At 40.0% G+C, this 23,717-nt stretch overlaps 2 protein-coding genes across 2 annotated transcripts; one reads left to right on the forward strand and one right to left on the reverse strand.

The window, feature by feature from the left end:
- Nucleotides 1-27: 27 nt before the first annotated feature.
- LOC139454286 (derlin-1-like) lies at nucleotides 28-11,598 on the forward strand. The gene is made up of 8 exons (XM_071235906.1): nucleotides 28-313; nucleotides 688-799; nucleotides 1,491-1,555; nucleotides 1,679-1,705; nucleotides 2,977-3,072; nucleotides 3,852-3,904; nucleotides 5,133-5,243; nucleotides 6,195-11,598. Exons 1-8 carry the CDS (start codon nucleotides 155-157, stop codon nucleotides 6,331-6,333), a joined length of 762 nt encoding a protein of 253 aa, XP_071092007.1. The 5' UTR covers nucleotides 28-154; the 3' UTR covers nucleotides 6,334-11,598.
- Nucleotides 11,599-13,505: 1,907 nt separating this feature from the next.
- Nucleotides 13,506-23,468, reverse strand: LOC139448857 (arylacetamide deacetylase-like). The gene is made up of 6 exons (XM_071230383.1): nucleotides 23,378-23,468; nucleotides 21,525-21,678; nucleotides 20,452-20,574; nucleotides 17,775-17,901; nucleotides 17,348-17,411; nucleotides 13,506-15,509 (listed from the first exon to the last, which is right to left on the reverse strand). Exons 2-6 carry the CDS (start codon nucleotides 21,675-21,677, stop codon nucleotides 14,717-14,719), a joined length of 1,260 nt encoding a protein of 419 aa, XP_071086484.1. The 5' UTR covers nucleotide 21,678; nucleotides 23,378-23,468; the 3' UTR covers nucleotides 13,506-14,716.
- Nucleotides 23,469-23,717: the final 249 nt, after the last annotated feature.

The following is a 23,717-nucleotide window of genomic DNA, read 5'->3' on the forward strand; positions in this document are numbered from 1 at the left end:
ACACCACATTACTTCCGTTCACGTTAAGTGAGTTGCAAGTTACTGTGTGAAGGCCACGTAGATTTAGCATTACTTGCTAGCTTCTCTCATTTACATTCACGCTAAAGAGAAATAACATCTTTTTCAGCACGCGCGACCAAATACATTGACAAAAATGGCTTCAAGTGACATTGGAGACTGGTATCGCAGCATACCGCAGATGACAAGATACTGGTTCACTGGATCAGTTGTGGTGCCCTTAGTCGGAAAGCTTGGTATATTGAGCCCTCTTTGGTTCATTCTACAATTCGAACCCTTCATTTACAGATTCCAGGTACGTTTGTTTTACTCAAATTCGCCGTTGAAGTTCGTAGAATTTAAGTATTTTTTATTTATTTATTTGAAATCCTCGATTATCATGACCATGTTCTCTGTTGTCCCTATGAAAATTTCAATACACACTCGTAGTCGATTCCTAACATTTCTTCTGCCCAAATTTACACAACAGTTGATACTTTTATTATAGTAATTATGTAAGAACTGCAACTATGCATTTGTGAACAATTCTATTTTCCAAAATACTAGCTTCCACAGTAATGGGACAGTCAAATTAGCTGTTCTAACAAGAGGTGATTTGAAACCTCTGATTGACCAATCAGAATGGCATATTTTCCAAATCATTGTAGAAGTATTGCTTATGTGTTGTAGATATGGAGACCTCTGACTGCTGTGCTGTACTACCCAATATCAGGGCCACGGGGGTTTCACTTTTTGATGAATCTCTATTTCTTGTATTCATATTCTACCAGACTGGAAACAGGTAAGTTGTGAACATTGTACATGTTGTATGAACTTGCATTTTTTGAAATCGAGGTCCTTGAAGTTTGCACCTGTAGCATTTGAATCTGGGGACCACCCCAAATCTTATCTTATTTCTTTGAAGGCTATGGTAAGAATCCTTTCTTAATTTTTGGGACACAGGTGGCCTTGTTCTCTATGGGTGGGACAATTAATAAATGACCTTTAGACTAGGTAACGTCTAAGGCTGCGATTCGCTGTGCAGAGTCGCGTCCCTTGTGCACGCCAGAAACCTATGATTGTGGGTTCGAATCCCGGTTCGCCCCGATTATGTTTCCAGGTTTGCCAGCACCTTACCCTTTCTCGTTGGTTTCACCGAAGTGGGTAAACATCTCAGACCTGTATCACTTCGGGCTTTCCTCCCACATTTAGCTGACTCGCCGCAATATAACTGGAATATTGTTAAAAGTGGCAATAAACCCAACTCACTCACTCACTATCTTTATTAATAATCAAGTTGTCGTTTTCGCCTGACAAGTAGTAGCCATTTTTGCCTAAGGAGGGTCTGTTTTCACCCGAGATATCAGTGACGTTGTGCTGAGGTGCCGTTTTAGCTTACACCCACATTGACAGAACTGTCATGTTTCTTTACTATTAAGGAAAAGTGCTTGAATATGTATCTGTATTTCAGCTCTATTTCTTGTACATTTCAGGGGTGTTTGATGGAAAACCAGCTGATTACCTATTCATGCTCATATTCAACTGGATTTGCCTAACTGTATCCTTTTGATGATGATGGTGATGATTCCAGTGTTGATAGTAGATGGTGATACATTGTATATGAATATATATAACACAAGTGAGACAAACTAGGAAAATATGTTCCTTAACCATCTGACAGATCATTGGACTGATGTCGGGCCTCATGGTAAGTTGTACATTTTGTATTTCTCCAGCCATGAAATAGAAATTATTGTCTTTCCACTGAAAATTTTAGTATAGTCATTTTGTGACACAATTTTGAATTGTTTGGTGAATATATCTAGACCTGCTCAGAGACCAAATGTCACAGACCCTTGTGTCATTGCTTAAATATTTCTACATCATTTGATATCATGGGTGTCGGAAATACACAATCAGAAAGCAGCTGTCTACTTGTTTACTGTTTCTGCGGTTCGAGTGTTCTCCCCATAAGCTAAAATTATCGACCTATCAGAAAGCTGCTCGTGGGTTTCACCGAAATGGTAAATATCTGAGACCTGTATCACTTCAGGCTTCATCTGACAGAACACTCTCCTCATGTCGATTCTGGCTTCAAAGTGGCGAGTTGACAGCTTTCGGTTGGTATTATTTCATAGCAGTAAAGAATTAGGGTATGTCATGTGTTGGAATTGAAAGAATAATCCCCCAAGACAAGGTAGATCTGAAGTTTTTGTGAATGATTTGTGATTTTACTTTAGAAACAGGGATACAAGGGGAGCAATGCTGTATAGAGTGTTTGGCCTTGTGTAAAGATATAGGATGGTGCATTTCTGACACTCGTGATGTTAACTAGTCTAGAAATATTTCGGGCCTGTGTCCTAGTCTGCTGCAAATGTTCCAAACTGTAATTCCGACATCATGTTAAGCTATAACTAACGTGGACCGCCTCCGTGGTCTACTGGTAGAGCGTCCACAAGGAGAGAGGAAGGTCCAGGGTTTGATCCCCGGCCGCGTCATACCAAAATAAGTTAAAAGATAGTACTTGTTACCCTGTCTGGCGCTCGGCATAAAGGGGCTAAAACAAGGACTGGAGTCAGTTTACTGTGTCTGAGTGGGGTATTCATGTTAACTGCGGCATGGTATTTCAGTGAGCTAGCACTATAAATCGGCATTAGTCCGGACAAGTACAAGCAGCCTCACAAACACATACACATGCATGCACGTAGCTATATCAGTGCAATAATCTTGGACGCGATGTTAAACCCAATTTCACCTCACCTTTAACTAATGTGATGTCTTGGTCAACATGCTAAAAGGACCAATTTGGAGAAGGATGCTTAATTGCATTGATTTGATTACAATACGTTTGAACTTAGGAAAATAAGAATTCCCAATTTTCAATTTCAAAAAATCAATTTCCTTTCAAAGGGCACTTAGTCCATTGTTGTCTAGAATCCTAGATACGTCCCTGATAAGTATGCTGGTTGTGTTTTCCAGCTGCTAATGGATCCCATGGTGCTCAGCGTCCTATATGTCTGGTGCCAGCTCAATAAGGATACCATCGTCACTTTCTGGTTCGGCACTCGCTTCAAGGTAAGACATGATGAATGTTCACTTCACCAAACATATGGACCCCATGGGGATTCTATTTTAGAATAGGTCCTAGCAACCTATGCTGGTTATAAGAGGCAACCAAATAGATTTGGTGGTCAGGTTCGGCGTCTTGGTTGATTGCATGTCATTGTACCCTGGGGCGGTCGGGTAGCCTAGTGGTTAAAGCGTTAGCTCGTCACGCCGAAGACCTGGGTTCGATTCCCGACATGGGTACAATGTGTAAAGCCCATTTCTGGTGTCCCCCGCCGTGATATTGCTGGAATATTGCTAAAAGTGGCGTAAAACTGAACTCACTCACTCATTGTACACTGACAGCATGGATGGATCCTTGATTACTGGATTGTCTGGTTCAGACTCATTTGTTTACTGGCCTATGTCATGCAGCTGGAATGTTGTGAAGCGCAGTGTTAAATGCAAACAAAACAACCAAATCTTTGGGTTACTTTCACATAATTTCATAGTTTTTGAAATAATATATAATGGATGTGATTCACATGAAGCATGAATGTTTCATAGGAGTGTTTATGACATGTTTCATAAAGTAAGGAAAGATAGGATGACAAAACAATTTTCTTGTCTGTTGGTACTTTTGGACAATGAAATGATGTGATGTTTATTGTGAGGTGGTCAGGGATGCAATTCTTAATTCATTCTGCCCAAACACATTTGGATATTGAGAATGTTTTTGGTAACTTTGCTTGTTTGTGTAATGTTGTGTCTTGCCTCGTATTATACATGAGATGTTTCTTTGTCGACAGGCGATGTACCTGCCATGGGTCCTCCTGGCCTTCAACATGATCATTGCTGACGGGTAGGTTGGAGGCTCAGAACTGTCTCTTACAAAAAAATACTTAGCCGCCCCCACCCCTGCAATCTCATTAAAATCAGATCTTAGTTCTCACTTCCACTAAACAAAGTTCTGAGGACATCCCATTACGGGTCATGTCAGAACCTTTCAAGCGACCAATCAGAGTGTAACTTACCAGATCATGAATGTGACAGTAGGAATGTTTTCTCTTATTGAAATGGTTAACACAGGGTTTTCAACAGTAACGGGCTGTACGACTGAAATGTCAAAATCGTCTATCTCTCGATTCAGTGGGATAAACATTTGAACTGAAGAGGCCGCTCATAGTCCATGGAAAGTACTGCCATACAATCTCGACAATCTGTTTGACATTCCAGAATGTTCTTTTGTTCACGTTTTACACTTTGAATCAAGAACTTTCTCAAGATATTTTTCGAAGCATACACTGTTCACATTTTGAAAGTAGTCCCAACACCTCAAGAAAGCTGCTCTGATTTGCAATTGATGACTTCTTGTTAGTCATTTCATTGGTCAAAGTTTGTATGAGGTCATTCTGATGTGACCTGTAATGAGATGTCCTCAGATCTTTGTATGGCAGTAGTGAGAACTAAGATCTGATTTGAATTAGATTGAGGCGCTTCCTTAAAAATGTTTTTTCCAGAGTCCTGACCAACCTTAACAGGGGCACCTTTTACTATACCCTAAGCCCTTTTCCTGGAGTTGCGACATAGTTTTCGGGCGACTTACAACGAGAGAAAGAGTTGAGGGGGGGAGGGGGGCACAATTGTCCAAGCTGCTGCAGTTATGTGTGCAGGGTTGTCTCCCTTTGGTAGCATCATACACAAGCTCAGGGACATCAACGCAATTGACATCAGGCTTTCCTCCCACATTAAGGGCCTAGTGGTTAAAGTGTTCACCCGTCAAGGTGAAGACCGGGGTTCAATTCCCCAAATGGGCACAAGAACTATTTCTGGGGTCCCCTGCTGCGATATGGCTTTAATATCTGAAAAAGCGGCGTAAAACCTCACAATAAGGACTTGAGCAAAGTCCAATTTTTCGTCAAACTATTGTTTTCTTTCCAATTTGCATGTCACGGACACTTAATCTTCAAACCTCAATAAATCCCTCACATCAGAAAAATATTTATGCTTTGTCATTGTTATACCATAGCAATGGAATTTGATATCATTCTGTTAATGGTACATTTACACAAATTACCCTTCCTTTGCAGAGGCATGTTGGAGCTGATCGGCATCATCGTGGGGCATCTCTACTTCTTCCTGATGTTCAAGTACCCTCAGGACTTCGGTGGAGCCAGGCTCTTGAATGTGCCACAGTTTCTGTGAGTAGTTGTCCTGTAAATAAATCTGTTTTGTTGAGCAGTCTTACATGGACATGTGAATAGCCTGTCATTCATGCAAGAGTGAATAGTTTAGTCAAACATGGAAGTGTGAATAGTTAGTCATACATGGATCCGTGAATAGTGTCGTATATGGAAGAGTGAATAGTGTCGTATATGGAAGAGTGAATAGTTAGTCATACATGGAAGAGTGAATAGTTAGTCATACATGGAAGAGTGAATAGTTTGTCATACATAGAAGAGGGAATAGTTAGTCATACATGGAAGAGTGAATAGTTAGTCATACACGGAAGAGTGAATAGTTAGTCATACATGGAAGAGTGAATAGTTAGTCATACATGGAAGAGTGAATAGTTTGTCATACATAGAAGAGGGAATAGTTAGTCATACATGGAAGAGTGAATAGTTAGTCATACATGGAAGAGTGAATAGTTAATCATACATGGAAGAGTGAATAGTTAGTCATACATGGAAGAGTGAATAGTTTGTCATACATAGAAGAGTGAATAGTTAGTCATACATGGAAGAGTGAATAGTTAGTCATACATGGAAGAGTGAATAGTTTGTCATACATTGAAGAGTGAATAGTTAGTCATACATAGAAGAGTGAATAGTGTCGTATATGGAAGAGTGAATAGTTAGTCATACATGGAAGAGTGAATAGTTAGTCATACATAGAAGAGTGAATAGTGTCGTATATGGAAGAGTGAATAGTTAGTGAGTGAGTGTGTGAGTTGGGTTCAATACTAATCATACTTTACGTAATGTTATAGAAATCCTTAAATTATGAATGGGAGGAATATTGTATGTGTCAAATATGTCATTTTCATAATTATTTTACATTATTCATATAATTATTAATATGCATATCATATAACATTTATGTTGTATACAAGCATATCATATATATATTATATAACCTTGTTCTTTCAGATACAACTACTTCCCAAACAGGAGGGGAGGCGTGGCAGGTTTCGGAATGGCGCCATCAAGCAGACGGCGGCAGGATGACGGGGGTGATAATCGCAGGGGCCATAACTGGGGAAGAGGTCAAAACTTGGGTGATAACTGAAAGAAAAAATGTCCAATATTGTTACAAGTGATTTGATACAAGTAGTTCTCATGGTTCCAAAACAATAGTTATGACACAGACTAAAGTGACAGTTATTCTCGTCTTTATAGAGATGGGCAAAGGCACTTTTTAGTTTTGAATCCGTAGTTCTGGATAGAAATCATGGGAACTTGTAATATACATACATGTAAGAAGGCCATGCTTCATTTCCTTGGACAGATTCTTTAAATACCAAATTGGAATGACCAAGAAATCTATATTGTCATCTGTGTTTCACCATCTCCAGCTTGTTTTGGCTTGTAGTATTGTTTAAGGATTGTGGGTTCAAAGCCTGGTTTGCCTTGCTCATGTTTCTAGGTTTGTCAGCTCCATACCTGTGCTCATGGGTTTCACCAAAATGCTAAACGTCTGAGACATGCATCAATTCAGGCTTTTCCTCCACATTAAGCCGACACACTGTGATATAACTGGAATACTGTCCAAGCCCACTCACTCACTATTATGATTTTGGATATAATAATATCCCAGAAGTGGAGTGAGATTTGAAGTCTAGAGGATAGTTAATTTGTCATACTGCTAAGTCTACCGACACATGTAACAAAGATGATATAAAGTAGATTTTTTCCAGAAAGGACATAATCCTTTGATCTTCATTGAGATAAGGGGCACGGGTGGTCCAGTCGTCTGAGGCCCCACAATTCGCTGTGCAGAGTTACGTCCCTTGGTCATATCAGAAAGCGCTTATTGTGGGTTCGTATCCGGGTTTGCCCTGATTATGTTTCTAGGTTTGTCAACACCATACCCGTGCTCGTGTGTTTCACCAAATTGGTAAACGTCTGAGACCTGCATCACTTGGGGCTTTCCTACCACATTAAGCTGAACGCCTAAATAAAAGCAGCATTAAACCCAATTCACTCGTGAATATGAATGAGACAGGAACCTGGTTTCGTGGGATAAGGACATTACATATTCAGTCTTTCCTCCCACATTAAGCTGACATGCCATGATATAACTAAAATACTGTTCAAAGCGTGGTTAAACCCAACTCACTGACTCACTCGCTAACTAAAGGAGACACTTCACCTTCTGACTTGTTTTGAGAGATGACTTAAAAATATTTTTATATTTCATCCTAGCACCATTTGATTCTTGAAACAAATCTGTCAACCTTGAAGTAAGCCAATTCCCTACAGCAAATGCTGCCAACATTGATCATGGTGATCTAACACCGGTTTGACAAGCAGCTGAGTACAAGTCTCTATAAGACTCTTGTTCCTAGCCACATTGAGACCCATTATCACTTATTTTGGTAGCTATACATTGATGCAAATAGGTTCATTCATAGATGGTTATGGTTCTATGAAAGACCTCTACTATCTGAAAGTATCTTTGCTCAGCCCCTTCCAAATAATGTTGGTAATAATCTGAGATTTATTTATAACTGATCATCTTAAGATTTGTTAAATTATGAAAGTGTAATGTAAATGTTTGATTTCTGTATTTGTTTTTGTTGTCATAGCAACCTGTTGACATTTGAAATAATGTTTATTTAGTCAGTAAGACTTTATGTTGATTCATTATTGGACTTTACAAATGATGCTTACAAAGTTGAATGTTATCATAAACAACAGACCTCCCCTGATCTTGCAGCTGTGAAATCTTTGTACTTTTCTGAACCCTGAAGATCCGGGTTAGAATTGGTCTTCTGCAACCCATGTTTGTTGTAAGAGGCGACTATGCTTGTCATAAGAAGCAGGCTGGTGGTCAGGCTTGCTGACTTTGTTGATGCATGTCATCGTATCACAATTGTGTAGATTGATGCTTGTGATGTCAATCACTGGATTTTCTGGTCTAGACTGAATTATTTAGAGACTGCCGTCATAAAGTTGGAATATTGCTGATAATAATATTGTACTTCTCCAAGTCACCTGCCGTGGCTGCTGTTTGTATTGTTTTAATAAAGTGGCCATCAGAAAAATTGACCAATTTATGTTTACCAAGTATACTGGTACATACTTGTCGTCAGAATGCATTTTCAGTCGAAAAATGTTTGGAGAACTCAAGGGTGAATGGTTTAGAAACTTTATTTTTTTATAAATTCCACAATATTCCTTAATGTGCAATTTGAGCAAGCTTGTGACGACTGGTGCAAAATGTCCAACAGACTCTCTTGAAACTGGTACTGCAGGAGCATTTGCAGCTGCGACAAGTTATGTCGGATAGTAGAACAAAGTTGTACGTTTTCTCAGCTGCTGATCATCCTGATCTTAAGTGTGGTTCAGGATTATCTCCAGAATTCCTTTGTCCCCAAGACTGAGGGACATGAGATCAGGGCTGAGACTGCTGGAGTGGGAACTGATGCTGATCTCAAGTGATGCAGGAAAGCGTATTTGTTGTCTGTTAACAAACCCATGGACTCTTCCAAATTGTACTGTTACTGCCTCACTTTGGTGAAACAAAATTAAAAAATTGGCAAAATAAGCAAGCATCCTTTTGATTTGTAGGGGGTGGGAATTTCGAAAATGATCACCCCAGACCTTTGAAAAAATCCCTAATCCTTTATAGAGCAGGATGAAAAGAAAATTCTGACATACCTACCAACTCATATTCGCCTGACACACACATTTTTTATGTGAAAGCCTGATTGCGCTTGTTCGGTTAATTCCAACATAGTGCTTGAAGCGATATGCAAGAACACTGGACCATACTCGAGTCCACCAGCTTAGAGTTGGTTCCTTACTCAGAGTCATGTAGCCAATTGTACCTTATTTGTAAGAATTGCTGGAAGGGTGTGCAATGATTGTTGTTTGTATTTCTTGATGTTTGGGTTGGAATTTTGAACTTTGTGTGTTAAATGTAAATCATTGAACTGATCACATGGGAATTCTGGGTCTCATGAATCAGAATCAGGATTGGACCCCAGTTCCCCATTCTTGTCCTAGCATCCCAGTCCATGAAGATCCAGGTAGAGAATTGGTCTTCAGCAACCCATGCTTGCTGTAAGAGGCAACTGCTTGTCGTAAGAAGCAACTACCGGATCGGTTGTTCAGGCTCACTGACTTTGTTAATTCATGTTGTTGTATCCCAATTGCGTAGATTGATGCTTATAATGTCAATAACTGGATTGTCTGGTCCAGACTCGATTATTGCTGCCATATAGCTGAAATATTGCTGACTGTGGCGTTGAACAACAAAAACAAACCTAGCATCCCCTAGTTATGTGTGACTTGGTTGATTGTATGTTATCAGTCCCCGATGACATGGATCTTTGTTCATGCTATCAAACGGGTGGACGAGTGGCCCAGTCGTCTGAGGCGCTGCAATTCGCTGTGCACAGTTGTATCCCGTGGGTATGCCATGATAACCTATGATCGTGGGTTTGAATCCAGGTTCACCCGGTTTATGTTTCTAGGTTTGTCAGCACCATACCCTTGCTCGGGTTTTCACCGAAGTGGTAAATGTCTGAGACCTGCATCACTTTGGGCTTTCTTCCCACATTAAGATGAGATGGTTAGCCAGGCTCATATTGAACTACATGATTGGAACAGGGCTGACTCGGACAGAAAACAGCCTCTCTCTCGATGGGGTGATAATGACCTGTTGTAAATGAATGAAAGTATGGTAAGGGAGTATATGCAGATATCCGAATTAATTGTTGAATGTTGCTGAAGTATTTGTCAATGCAGTTCATCTGGTGTGTGTTCCACAGAGCTGTCTTGGTGCTGTCATCAATATTATTGTATATTTCATCTTCAACTGATGTCCTGGTACAGGGACTGTTACCGGAGCATCCTTAAACGTCCAGGGGCAGTGGGGTAGTGTAGTGGTAAAAGTGAAGTCCTGGGTTTGATGCCCACTTTGACATAACATATGAAACCAATTCCTGATTCTGATCACCCCCACCATTGTGAAACCACACTTAGACCACACATTTTAAATTTAACGTTTCACGGATTTATTCCAGCATTTCCACACAAGGTCGGCAAATATTTAAAAAAATGAATGTTAATTATATATTTGTTTATTTATATGAAATTCAAACAGCAGGTTGACTCTTGAATCTATGAAAGTGATGTCAATATGGAATTTATATATAACATTTTATATTGTATAAGAGGTTCTATATTACTTGGGGATGCATAATTAAAATAAATATTTTTATGTTTAGTTTATTTCTGAGACGGGCTGCTTTTCTGTAGGGGTGGTGGACCTGTGAAACAAAAAATAAAAAAATGTGTGGCCTTATATATTCTGTCTGGAATATTACCTGTCGGTGCCAGTCTATATTTCATATTAATGTACTTAGACAGTTTATTTTTCATGTTTATGGATGTACATACATTTCATCATACCTGTCATCCAAATCCATCTGTTTAAATGAGTACATTCCTTTTGAATAAACATTTCATACTAGAAAATGATCAAGCGCATTGTTAAACTTTTATCTTAAATTCTGTTCACACAAAAATCTTTTGAGCACATCCAATCTCCCTAATTATAAAGAAAGTAAAGTAAAAGACATGACATCGCTCTCAATAACATGTTGGTTAGTGAAACACTGCCAGGTTATTTCATTTAAAAAAATATGTTTATAAATGGATTCATTCAGCTTGATTTTTATCATGGCTATTATTATTTAGCCTGGAAGAAATATTGCTGAGAATGGATGGAAGATTGCTGATGTTGTGTTTAGCAGTATGTGCTCTCAGTCAATACTGCATTGTGATACATTGTACCTCTCAGTGTGGGGCGTTGGTTTTTTCTCTGTTGCAGTGCATGGTGTTAGTTTTGTTGAGTGTCCAGCTAGACCTTTTTTTCTTATTTTTGTTGGTTTACGGATTTTCCCTCCCCCAAAAATTCAGTTCGGTAGGGGAAAAAAATAAAATCTGACATGCCAACCAAGGTAGCTGGAGTTACTACCCTAAAATTGCAGAAGCAATTCCTTCTGCAAAATAGCGAGTTTTGATGGCTTGGTTGACTCGTAACTGCGTTGCACCATTCTAGAAAAATATTTTTATTCTGTATACAAACGTTTTTCAGGTGAGCAGTGAACAAAATATTTTTTCATTTTTGTTATCCATTTTCTCAGTATTTTGTGTCATAGGATCTGTAAACCTACAAAAACAAAAGGCTTAGCACCTTCATTGTTAGTTTTACATTCAAGGTCATGTGTGAGTGAGAAGTAATAGTTTTGTCACGAATGTTTCCAAGTGTATATATAGGTCATCAAGTACATGTGCATAATAAAAACCATTTAAACCCTAATTGCTTTTCTGTTAAACCATTATAATGACCTGTGATATTTGTGTTGCAGTTGATTCTGAGCCAGAAATCCACTAGCCTTCTGAACGTGCATTTTAACTTAAAAAAACTGACACAGCTATAGGTCATTTTTACGACTTAAACCATATATATATATGGTTTAAGTCTGAAAAATCGCTCGATTCTGTTGATCAGTGCTTATCAAGAAAACAGTTGGTGAAATTAATAGCTGTGTTTAATTTGTAAATGCTTGTGATAGAATTGTGTGTGCTTCCAGACAAAGGTAATTGCTTGTATATTTTTATGATAAGCAGAAAATCAGTAGTTATTTTGATGAGATTGCCTGGACAGCTGTGAATGGTGGTCACCTGTTTGCGGTTCCTGGTTAAAGTTACAGTCACTAGAACAGATTTAAATGTTAACAATAGAAAACCTACACACAACACAAATACTCCCGGGTAGTACACCCTGGTGTCGACAACATATGTAGCATGGACCTTTGTTATTAATCATTCAGATCAGCCTGATTATGTTCGTTTTCGAGACAAGACCTGCAGCTCTGAATGCTTGCTCGCTCAAACCAATAACTTTGAAGCCTGGATGTTGACAGGCTGACAGGAAAGTATGGACCTCCATCACACAGAAAGGTTTGGGTATTGCAGTATTATATCTGGTTTTAATGACACTACAGAGGTTCTGGGGGGTAGTAGGTATGCTTGTCGCAAGAGCTAGCCGACTGAAACAAGGACTAGGCAGTCGTTGCCTTGTCTGCAAACGTGTCATTCCGTGGATCCGCGAGAAGATCCGAGTTAGAGTAGGTCTTCAGCAACCCATGCTTGCGCAAATGGCGACTATGCTTGTCGTAAGAGGCGACTAACGGGTTCGGAAGGTCAGGCTCGCTGACATGGTTGATGCATGTCATCGTTTCCCAATAGTGTGGATCGTTGCTCATGACATAAATTACTGGACTGTCTGGTCCAGACACGCAATTGGTATACGATGACATGCATCAACCAAGTCAGTGTGCCTGACAACCCGATCCCGTAAGTCGCCTCTTACTACAAGCATAGTCGCCTTTTACGGGAAGCATAGGTTGCTGAAGACCTATTACTGTGCTTGTCGTAAGAGGCGACTAACGGGATCGGGTAGTTAGGCTCGCTGACATGTTGATGCATGTCATCGATCCCAATTGCGTGGATCGATGCTCATGATGTCGATCACTGGATTGTCTGGTCCAGACTCGAGTATTTACTGACCGACGTCATACAGCTGGAATATTGCTGAGTGTGGCGTTAAACAACAAACAATCAAGAAACAAAAACACAAATCATTCTGTGGAGCACTGCTTATTGCTCCAGACCTTGGTTTGCCTGGTACAAAATCGATTACTCTCAGGCCGCCGTGATGCTGCTGGAATACAGCTGACTATTGCACTTAACGACATTCTTTCATTTCCTTAGGTATAATACTGTGAGAAGAAGGTTGTGTTATGTAAGAGTCCAGTCAGACTCTTCCCAAGGTGGGTTTGAAACGGCCCCACTGTGTCAGAGATGAAATGGTGTGTGTGGCTGTTTGTACTTGTCCGGACATATGCTGATTTTATAGTGCTAACCCACTGAGACACCATGCTTCAGGTTTATACCACTAGGAAACAGTTGAGGGTCCTAAGATCGATCATTCCTTGTTATCCCCTTAATGACGAGCGCCAGGCGGGATAACAGCAAGTACCAGCATTGTTTGGTATGACACGGCCAGGGGATCGAATCTTCCAAACTTCAGCCTCCCGGGCTCACGCTCTATCCACAATATATATACGGTATACAATGGATGCGCTTCCAGAATATCAAGCTCAAATGAGAAGTAGATAAAAACTTTACTTTATTTTTATTACAAATGTAAAAACGCAACCACACAATAAATAAATAGATAAATATATGGCCTCACATATTCCATACACTGGACCCGTTTTACAAGCACCACGGCGATCCATCATAGTAATCTAAGGGATCGGCTATTGGATATTCTGGTGGGACCTGGGATTGTGTTAAAGTTAAAAGAACAAATTCTGTTCCCTAAAATGCCAGAAAAATTGCTCTCAGTTTTTACAGTCATAACGTTCGTTGGACATGATTTTATTTCTTCCTTTCAGAGAAGAAAACTGTATCAGCGTTGAATGAAAAAATATTGTGTCTAAAACAAAAATCCTAGCTCTGTCCGGAATATTACATTGTCGGGGACATATTATAGGTAAAGCTCAATATTTGCAGCACAATTGCATACATTCTTAAATGGATGTTATATTCACTCAACATTACATGATGTTGAAGTTAGTATAATTTGTTCTGCAACGACAAATGACGACTGAACATCCCGATCGCTGTTGCATCGCTTGCTCAGTTTACCAGAATCACTGCGCATGACAATAAACAGCTCTCGGAAGAATATATTTGATTTGAGAGTGCTGTATGCCGCGGGACAAATTCTCACCTCTTCTTTGGCATATTGTGTTTACTGAATGATTAGATTAGTTAAAGGTTATAGGTTTCACTTATTCAGTTTGGATACTGATGTACCTTCAATACTAGTGTATTCAGAATAAACGAAGTTTCACTGTAGCATTGGGGAAACCTTTTTTTACATCGCAATCTCTCGATCATCGTCAATACTTCAGATTCATATACACTTCGTTCCTCCATCACACGGTAACACATACGGTGGATGTTTGCTGTTGGAGTGAAGCGTGTCTGTTTAAGTCAAGTTAGGAATTTAGGGAGTATGTAAATCAAATGAGCCAACTCAATGCATGGCCTTTAAGCGAACCCTACCGTTGTCTGATATTGAAGCAATGCATGGAGTAGATGGCCTCAAGGCTGAAGGATACTGTACGTGAAACATTGCCGTATGTGCTTTTTTACACTGCTATGTAAACTGAGCGATGATTGAGAGGAACAATTGCTGGCTTTCCTTTTGTCCGCAGCTGGCCGTTACTTGATTCGTTGGTTCAAAATAGCGACTACGCTGCAAACCGCGGCCGCGTGTGTTCAACATTGATGGAGGAACGTGGTGTAGATCTATTCACACCCGTGAAGTATTAACGACGGCTCTCCTTTCAATACATTGATTACGTTTTACGGACATTGAAGTACTGGAACTGCAGAAAGTCCACTAATTCATTAACAGCCTTGTCACTAACGGGAAACTTCCAGAAACTACTTCCAGCGAAAAGAACAAAACCATGAAAGGCCGAGGGATAATGGCGGAATTTAACCTTGACCCCATTCTCGAGCAGACGATGTCCGTACATTATAGCCTCATCTCGCAAAACATCGTAATGACTCGAAATGAAGTACGCGTTAGGAATTCCCTTTGTGCTCCTGACCATCATGGGAGAAAAACGGACGTCAGTCACGAATTTGTCCAGTTTGACCGCCGTCCCATGTTTTGTGCCTACGTAAGGCATTGTGTGGCGCTCAGACACGTTCATATGGGCTGGGATTCGCTTCTTGCTGTTAAAGAAGTCCTGATATACGTCATGTAGGTGCTTTGAGGCATGGACGTTGTTCAACATATCGTCAATGAACCCTGGTTCCTGGTCCAGATTCGCATAGTTGAGCCAGTGAGTTATCTCCCTTCGTGGGTTGGTCACACCAGGAAGAACGTCATGCATGTCCTGATATGAAGGTGTCCCAAGGTTTAAGATTTGTAACGCAGGGCTTATCAATAGCTGCATGGCAACCTTCTGTTTCATTTCTATGGCAACGGAGGCGGCCAGGTTCCCACCCGAACCGTCTCCAGCAACAATGATGAGGTCGGACCTGTAGTTGAGTTTCCTGGCGTTGTTGACGACGTGGTTGGTAACGGCGAGGCAGTCGTCGTAGGCCGCAGGGAACGCTGCTTGAGGGGCAGTGCGATAGCTGCAAATATATATGGTATGGTTAGTTAACATATTGTTTTGGAATGACATTACTCAGAGAAGGTGTGATTTTGCTATTTAAAAAGTAGATGTGTACGTATTAGGTTATGCGCAGTCATACGCATTCCAGCTTAGGCGGGGCGTGGCGGAGCTTAGTTGTTAGAGCATTCTCTCGTTACGAAAACAGGTAACGCAAGCTGATTACGGAGTTTGTGAACATAAGACGTGAATGTGAGCAAGCTGTAAATGACACTCCTAAACTGATTTCGGAACTGATTAATATCTCCTTGAATACAGACTTGACTGCACCAGGGACTAGTTATCGTGGAATCATGTAATCCCCACCCCCACAGCAAATGTGATGGGCTCTCCACCACTACGTTCGACCTACGCCAGGATCTTCTCATGGGGCCCAACCTAGGTTAAGAGGCGACTAACGGGATCGGGTGGTCAAGTGCGCTGATTTGGTTGATGCATGTCATCATATCTCAATTGCATAGATCGATGCTTATGATGTCAATCACTGGACTGTCTGGTCCAGACTCAATTATTTCCAGACCACCTCATAATGCTGGAATATTGCGAAGTGCGGCGATAAACAACAAACAAACAAACAATATATATGTCCTTTCTTATTTCACCCTAGATGTAGATAATCTACGTGTGACCATATCTTCAATCTGTACAGACTTATTCATTTTTTTAAAACACAAAATAAAAAGTAATTTTGTGCTTTTATTGATTTTGAAAAAGCATTCGACAATGTCTGGAGACAGGGATTATGGCAAAAAATTGGGATTAATGGAAACTGTCTTAAAATGTCTTAAATAATACACTCCATGTACAGCAGTATTAAATCATGTATTTCAAGCACAGGAATAACCTCAGAACACTTTCAATGTCTGAAAGGAGTACGACAAGGTGAAAACACATCGCCTTTGGTATTATCTTTATTCCTAAGTGACCTAGAGGAATTTCTAACTGAAAAGAAATGGGATGGAATAATTGTTAATGATGATGTGTTTCCGAATGTGTACATGGAGTTATTTGCAATTCTGTATGCTGGTGATTCTGTTCTTTTAGCTGCAAATATTAGATAACTTCGCGATAAATCGCAAAGAACAATGAAGAACGAAATGTGGTTTATTTTAAAACATAGAAACATTGTTCTAGCATGACGTCTTTTCTGGAGAGTCTGTGCTCCCAACTTGACGTATATTGGACGACGTTATTTTTTTTTTAGAGGAGTGTGTCTAGTGAGTTGTTCCCAATAGATGTAGCTGGGCAATGCAGACAAACGCGATGGCCGAACGATCGCATCCAAAAGCGGGAGAGATATGATTGGGAGAAAAGGTACAGATAATCGATATGAGGATTGTGAGAATATGAGGGAAATACCTACCTGTGCATAAAATTGACTTGTCCGACATTGCCGAGGTCGGATTCCATTGAGGGAGTCATCATTATTAAAGTAGGGATAAACATTTTTAAAGCCTGTACATTTTATCCTTATCCTTAAAGAGGCTGTAAATAATGTTGATGATCTCGTGGTCGTTGTTTATCGTATATTAAAACACTGCAGGGAGAGATTATTCCACACTGTTTACTATAAATGTTGTTTTAGAAAATGTGAATGAATATATGCACCTAAGAGTAACGTTCATAAAGTCCATTCTATACATTTACCCAATGTAATAATAGGTGTGGTCTATTTAGAGATCTGTGGGTAAAAAGGCCACGAGAATCAACACTACAGACATAGGACAATTCGCATTGGAGCCCAACGTTCGTAATTCCCCTTGCAACAGTTAAATGAATACAGTACTGAGCGTAACTTACTCCACAGCGACGATGACGAACTGTGTCTTGCTAGCTAGAGTTCTCAGAGGCACATTGTAGGAACCTGAAACGATAAACAAAACAAGAAAGTTTGAAATTTTAGAATTTTCTATCGACTCTATATTCTTAAAATATATTAATCGAAGGTCTAATTATTTTTTTTACTTTTAAGAAGAAAATCCATAAACCAGTTTAGAACATAATTTGTTCCACAAAAAACAAACTTGAAAACATTAAATTTATAGTCTTGTTTCATCCCCCAAAACATTGTTTTTGGATCGACATGGTGGATTTCCTGAAGAAGAAAAGAGTTGTAAAGAAAGAGAAATATTTGTGTTATTTCACAGAATTAAATTGCGTGTTTTGAAGCAATGACCGAGAGAATATCCTGTCCCAAACCGATTTGCCTGGTCCCCTATCTACCCACCTGCGGAAAACCAAGTCCACCCTCCGCCGTGGAAGTACACGATGACGGGGCGGGGGGAGGTCGAGGACGCCAGATCACCAGGAGTGAAAGTTATCACAGCAACGTTGCCGTATACAGCGTTAGACACCTGTCAGTGGAAGACACTATTATTTTGAATAAGTTCTATTGCTTTGGGCACGAGCACTGGTGATATAGAGCGTTTAACTAAACATAAAACACTGTGATACTATTAGCTTTACAACAATAAAACATTGAACAGAATGAACTAATACGTAAATCTAACATGTGTCCCCAAATATTGTCTATTCCCGCTCCAAACAGCAACTAACTGGTCCCCATTCTAATGGCTACACTTGATCGGCTTCCAGGCACCCGTGACTGAACCGGCTTAGTGGCAGGGATGATACCAGGGAGGGTAACGAAAGTGTCCCCGCGCGGCGAAGGAAATTGTGGTGTAACGGTCAAAGGGAGACAACTCAATCAACAGTTTCATGTGCTCTTTCATGTAATGGTCAAAGGGAAGTAACTGTTAACCCTATTTACATTTGCGATAAAGACTTACCTCCCTTTAGGACAAGGGGCATAACTCTTGATTTGTTGAACGCGGTTAGCTCCCTTCGATCGAGATCCCACGCAGTGTGTGAAGTATTAACAGAGACACTGTGCGGAGTTCAAGCTCCTCACAGCGATAGTACGTTCCCGGAGCTCTCTATACTATACGAGAGTGTAACGAAGGTGTCACGCGCTGGGAAGGAGCTTGTGCGGAGTTAAGGTAAGGGAGTTAACTCATGTACTAACACGATTACCTCCCTTTGACCATGAAATAAACCACTCCCGCCCACCATGTTTCTGTGACAGCAGCGCGTCACTTACAATCCGGCACGTCAGTATTTATTTTATTTGTATTGCCAAAAAGCTATTTTTCAAATTTCCCAGTTGTATGAAAATTAGTTTGAAATTAAAATAAAATGGTGGGTAGATAGGGGACCAGGCAAATCGGTTTGGAGACGATTTGATGTGTGCCCACTGGGGTTTGTTGGAATTCTAGGTGGGACAAAAATAGGAAGTGTCTCGCTCCCTAATCACTTTTGTTTTCAATAACAAAAAAAGAAAGAAAAAATAATGTGCCTGGGAAGTTCATTTCTAGTCTCCTCTGCCGTGATATTGCTGGAATATTGCTGAAACGGCGTAAAACCATACTTACTCACCTGAACGGGGACTTAACTGCATTTAAAGTGTACTGGTTTAGATCTATAAGTGTTTATGTTCATATTCCGTTCTTGGCACAAACTGTGACATTGGTGTCAGTATGATTATGCTAATCATGTACCGATAGAGTTGGTATACGTGGATAAAGTTGTTACAAGATAAACAAAGTGGCATTTGAATGACTATAATCTATATTACAAGGAGTGTCAAAAGGGAGATGCTTGTCCACTGATACACACAAGCACCAACCCGTGAAAATACGGAGTAGAATTGGTCTTCATCAACCCATACTTGCCGTAAAAGGCGACTATGCTGGTCGTGAAAGGCGACTAACGAGATCGGGTGGTCAGGCTCGCTGACTTGGTTGATGCATGTCATATATCCCCATTGCGTTGATCGATACTCATGATGTCAATCACTGGATTGTCTGGCCCAGACGCCGCACTCAGAGTCTGGACCAGACAATCCTGCGGTTGACATCATGAGCATCGATCAACGCAATTGGAATCGATGACATGCATCAACCAACACATGCACCAAGAATGGACAATATCACTGGCATAGTGCCATTGGATGGAAACTATTAAACTACTGCTATTACATTCAAATAGCATGCCATGATAATAGTGAGCAGACTAACCTACACATCTTCGGTTTTATGTCTCCATTCAAACTAACATTTAGTCCCAGAACAAAAGTTATCAACATGTATATTTTATTATATATATCTACAAATAATAATCCAGATGGAGCCCAGAACAATGATTACATGTAATATCAGGTCTAGACTTGCCAAATCAGTTGGATTATTTTTTCAACTTTATTCTTTATTCTCAAGGTTTTGAGAGACAAGCTAATATCCAATCTACTATGATCAAGACTTGTGGTCGTTTGATACCACATCACAGTTTGACTCTTATGAAACGGCGCTGAAGCATCCGTCAATTCAGTTAACACGAATGTGCGAGATACATTGTGTGCGTGGGTAGTCACTGATCAATGACATATTTAATGGTGACGTCGTCTCAAAAACAAAGCTACAGTAGCGATGTGCTCATAATTGAATGGATGCATACTACACTTGGTAATCGAGGATGTGAGATATGTACTACACTGGATATTCCAGTGTGTGAGATATATACATTACTGGATAATCGACGATGTGAGATATACACTACACTGGATAATCGAGGGTGTGAGATATACATTATACTACACAGGATAATCGAAGATGTGAGATATATACAACACTGGATAATCGACGATGTGAGATATATACTACACTGGATAATCGAGGGTGTGAGATATACATTTTACTACACTGGATAATCGAGGGTGTGAGATATATACTACACTGGATAATCGAGGATGTGAGATATATACTACACTGGATAATCGAGGGTGAGATATATACTACACTGATAATCGAGGGTGTGAGATACAACGCGAGAGAAGAAGATGCTCTCACCTTGATATCGTCGGCTGCCTTCCTCCAGAATGTAGGATTTAGAACCAACGAGAAACCAATATCAACAAGAGACTTCACGGGTTTGGTAGCGGGGTTGAAGCCGATAGACTTAAAGCTTGTTTCCTGTCAGTATTGATGAAAGCAAATGGAATAATTGAGGAACATAAGATCAAGCGATACTATTTTTCCAATTGGAATTGAACACATATGAGTCGAAATTACGTCTCCTTAAATACCTGTGACCTTTCTACTGGTCAATGCGACACCGGCTTTTGCTGGTTACCAAGTCATGAAAGCATCATTGGTAACTCAGTAGCCGATGCTGCAGCTAAAGCGGCTCAGTAGCCGCTGAAGCAGCTCAGTAGCCGATGCTGCAGCTGAAGCATCTCAGTAGCCGATGCTGCAGCTGAAGCAGCTCTTGACAAACCGTCATCTACATTCCTTATCACGTACAGTGATTTCAAAGCAACCACGAAAGGGACGCTTGGAATCTTGCGCAAAGAAGGTGAGACACCCAAGTACTAATAAACAATAAACAACAGGAATATAAACCAACAATCGGTCATACCCACACGAGTTGTCAGTCAAGACATGGCGAGTCAGTAAATGATTCTGGCCACAATGGATTTTCTCACGAGTATTTGCTTAAAACAGAGAAGGGTTCATCGTCAAGCACATTTTGCTTGACTGTGTGGACTTTGAAATTGCAAGGGATTCACATTATTAGACAGTAAATCTGAACAGGCATTTTTCAAAAATTGGCTAGTATTGTGCACAACCACCAGGAGATAAAGTGATGACGTAAATCCTGCTGTTGTATCCAATGATCCCCAGTGAGATGGCCTAGTTTGATTTGTGGCGGCTAAGACCCCGCGTTTTAAACAGTTGTGAATAATATTGTCATGCTAAAATATGTTTGACAAGTTTGCTTTTAGATTTACACGCAACTTATATAACATGCTTGCCGATATATCAATTTGATTTTTTCGTTTTATGGCAGAAATAATGCCGATGCGATGTTAAATTTTAACTCACTCCCTCACTCTCATACACTGTTCCTGATATACACGTACCAGTATATTTGCTATCCGACCAAGTTCGTCGATCCATCGGAGTTGACCAGGGTTCTCTACACCGTCAGGTAGGGGTCGCTCTATTACTCGGTATATGCGGTATGCCACAAGCGCCGCAAGCACTGTCAGGAGCGCGGAGCATAGTAGCCTCATTCTGTGATATAGTAAACATTTCAGTAAACAGTTGTTAAAATGTATTAGCCAACCGGGGTAATAGGAAATAACTATTAATGAACAACCAAACTCTTTTACTCTTAATCCAACCTAAACAAAGATCTAAAGACATCCTATTACGGATTCCAGGATATTCCATTGAATTTCCTTTGCTAAAGAAATATTTTGCATTTGAAAACAATCTACATAAAGAAATGCGCAATGATGTAAAATCAAACGACACATGTCTTCCTTATACTTCAGTGGATCCAATGTCCTTACAATCAAATCTTATTTCTCACTACCGCTAAACATTATAAGTTGTAGCAGTATCACAAGATGTACATTATAAGTTGTAGCAGTATCACAAGGGGTACATTATAAGTTGTAGCAGTATCACAAGGGGTACATTATAAGTTGTAGCAGTATCACAAGGGGTACACTATAAGTTGTAGCAGTATCACAAGGGGTACATTATAAGTTGTAGCAGTATCACAAGGGGTACATTATAAGTTGTAGCAGTATCACAAGGGGTACACTATAAGTTGTAGCAGTATCACAAGGGGTACATTATAAGTTGTAGCAGTATCACGAGGGGTACACTATAAGTTGTAGCAGTATCACAAGGGGTACATTATAAGTTGTAGCAGTATCACAAGGGGTACACTATAAGTTGTAGCAGTATCACAAGGGGTACATTATAAGTTGTAGCAGTATCACAAGGGGTACATTATAAGTTGTAGCAGTATCACAAGGGGTACATTATAAGTTGTAGCAGTATCACAAGGGGTACATTATAAGTTGTAGCAGTATCACAAGGGGTACACTATAAGTTGTAGCAGTATCACAAGGGAAGCGAGTCTGACCACCCGATCCATTGAGTCGCCTCTAACGACCAGCACAGGTTGCTGGGGGCCTGTTCTAACCCAGAGTCCCTGCGGGATCTTAATGTAAGAACGGGCGCCCAACATGGTCGAAGAATAACATACTTTTTCATCATGACATTGTCCTGGTGGTAAAGTTTTAAGGCACACTGAAACAGGTTTGTGTGTATGAGATGATCTCAGCTGATCAATGGGAAATAGACAGCAAATATAATTTCGTCATCTAGCTGATATGAGTTGCCTCCCTTTCCGTCGCGCGGCTGATTCATGTGTTCGGGGATATTCCTTCCTCTTTCGAAAGACGTTATGAAACTTTATATCGTTTTTTATAACATATAATTATACAATGCGGATTTGTCCTAAAAACATATCTCGTCCATACCCTTTAATAGTCAACGGCTTAGTTTAATTTAGATTTGACAAAAAGTTTGAAATGATAACTAGAATCTCACTTACAGCTGAAATAACATTGCATTCTTATTACATAATAATTCATACCGAAATTTAGAAACGTTATATTTTGTGGATGATATTGGTGTCATGGTTACAGCAGCACCTCGTTTACAACAATAAGACACTCTCTCATCTCCTCCGTTCATGAATGTTAAGTGTTAAATGTTAAGAATATTAATATCTATCCTGACAAAATAGTCTTAGCACATATTTTTTCCATTTTGCTTCAACGATGCATTAAATATAGTGCACAGTGTAGCACCCATCTTAAAACAGCGTAATGTTATCCTGTAAACCAACACATGCGGGAAAGGAGCACATCTGCATGTCAAAGAATACCGTTAACTGAAATAAAAGACCCACCTTAACGTTCAAAATCCAGACTAATGTCCCAGTAATATATCTCCGAGTTTTAACCTACGTGAGACAATATAGGGATGTATCTCAACCCTCCTAAACTATTGTACTGTTATCTCACCCGCGTGCCAAAGGTTGTCTCATATCTCATCGTCCCTGCACCGACCTGCTGATTGTAGCAATTGTAATCTTATATTTACGGACTTAAAGACAAGTTCGCACGTTTTGTGTAACAATGGATAATATTGCCACAATGAAATACCATTTATCAGGAAGGTTGTGTGCATTCTTGTCTTCGTTAAAATAATATCCAAGTCGATATTTGACTTTTTTTACTATATTTTTT

Source organism: Haliotis cracherodii, unplaced genomic scaffold (assembly GCF_022045235.1).
Source record: "Haliotis cracherodii isolate W230 unplaced genomic scaffold, xgHalCrac1.p SCAF_10, whole genome shotgun sequence".
NCBI classification, from domain to species: domain Eukaryota; kingdom Metazoa; phylum Mollusca; class Gastropoda; order Lepetellida; family Haliotidae; genus Haliotis; species Haliotis cracherodii.

Bases quoted from the DNA above. Each gene is read 5' to 3' on its own strand.
- LOC139454286 (XM_071235906.1), top strand. From the start codon at position 155: ATGGCTTCAAGTGACATTGGAGACTGGTATCGCAGCATACCGCAGATG. The intron at 314-687 runs GTACGTTTGTTT...TATGTGTTGTAG, and splicing joins CCTTCATTTACAGATTCCAG to ATATGGAGACCTCTGACTGC. The intron at 1,556-1,678 runs GTATCCTTTTGA...ACCATCTGACAG, and splicing joins TCAACTGGATTTGCCTAACT to ATCATTGGACTGATGTCGGG.
- LOC139448857 (XM_071230383.1), bottom strand. From the start codon at position 21,677: ATGAGGCTACTATGCTCCGCGCTCCTGACAGTGCTTGCGGCGCTTGTG. The intron at 20,575-21,524 runs GTACGTGTATAT...CAATACTGACAG, and splicing joins GTCGGATAGCAAATATACTG to GAAACAAGCTTTAAGTCTAT. The intron at 17,902-20,451 runs GTGAGAGCATCT...TTCCACTGACAG, and splicing joins AGGCAGCCGACGATATCAAG to GTGTCTAACGCTGTATACGG.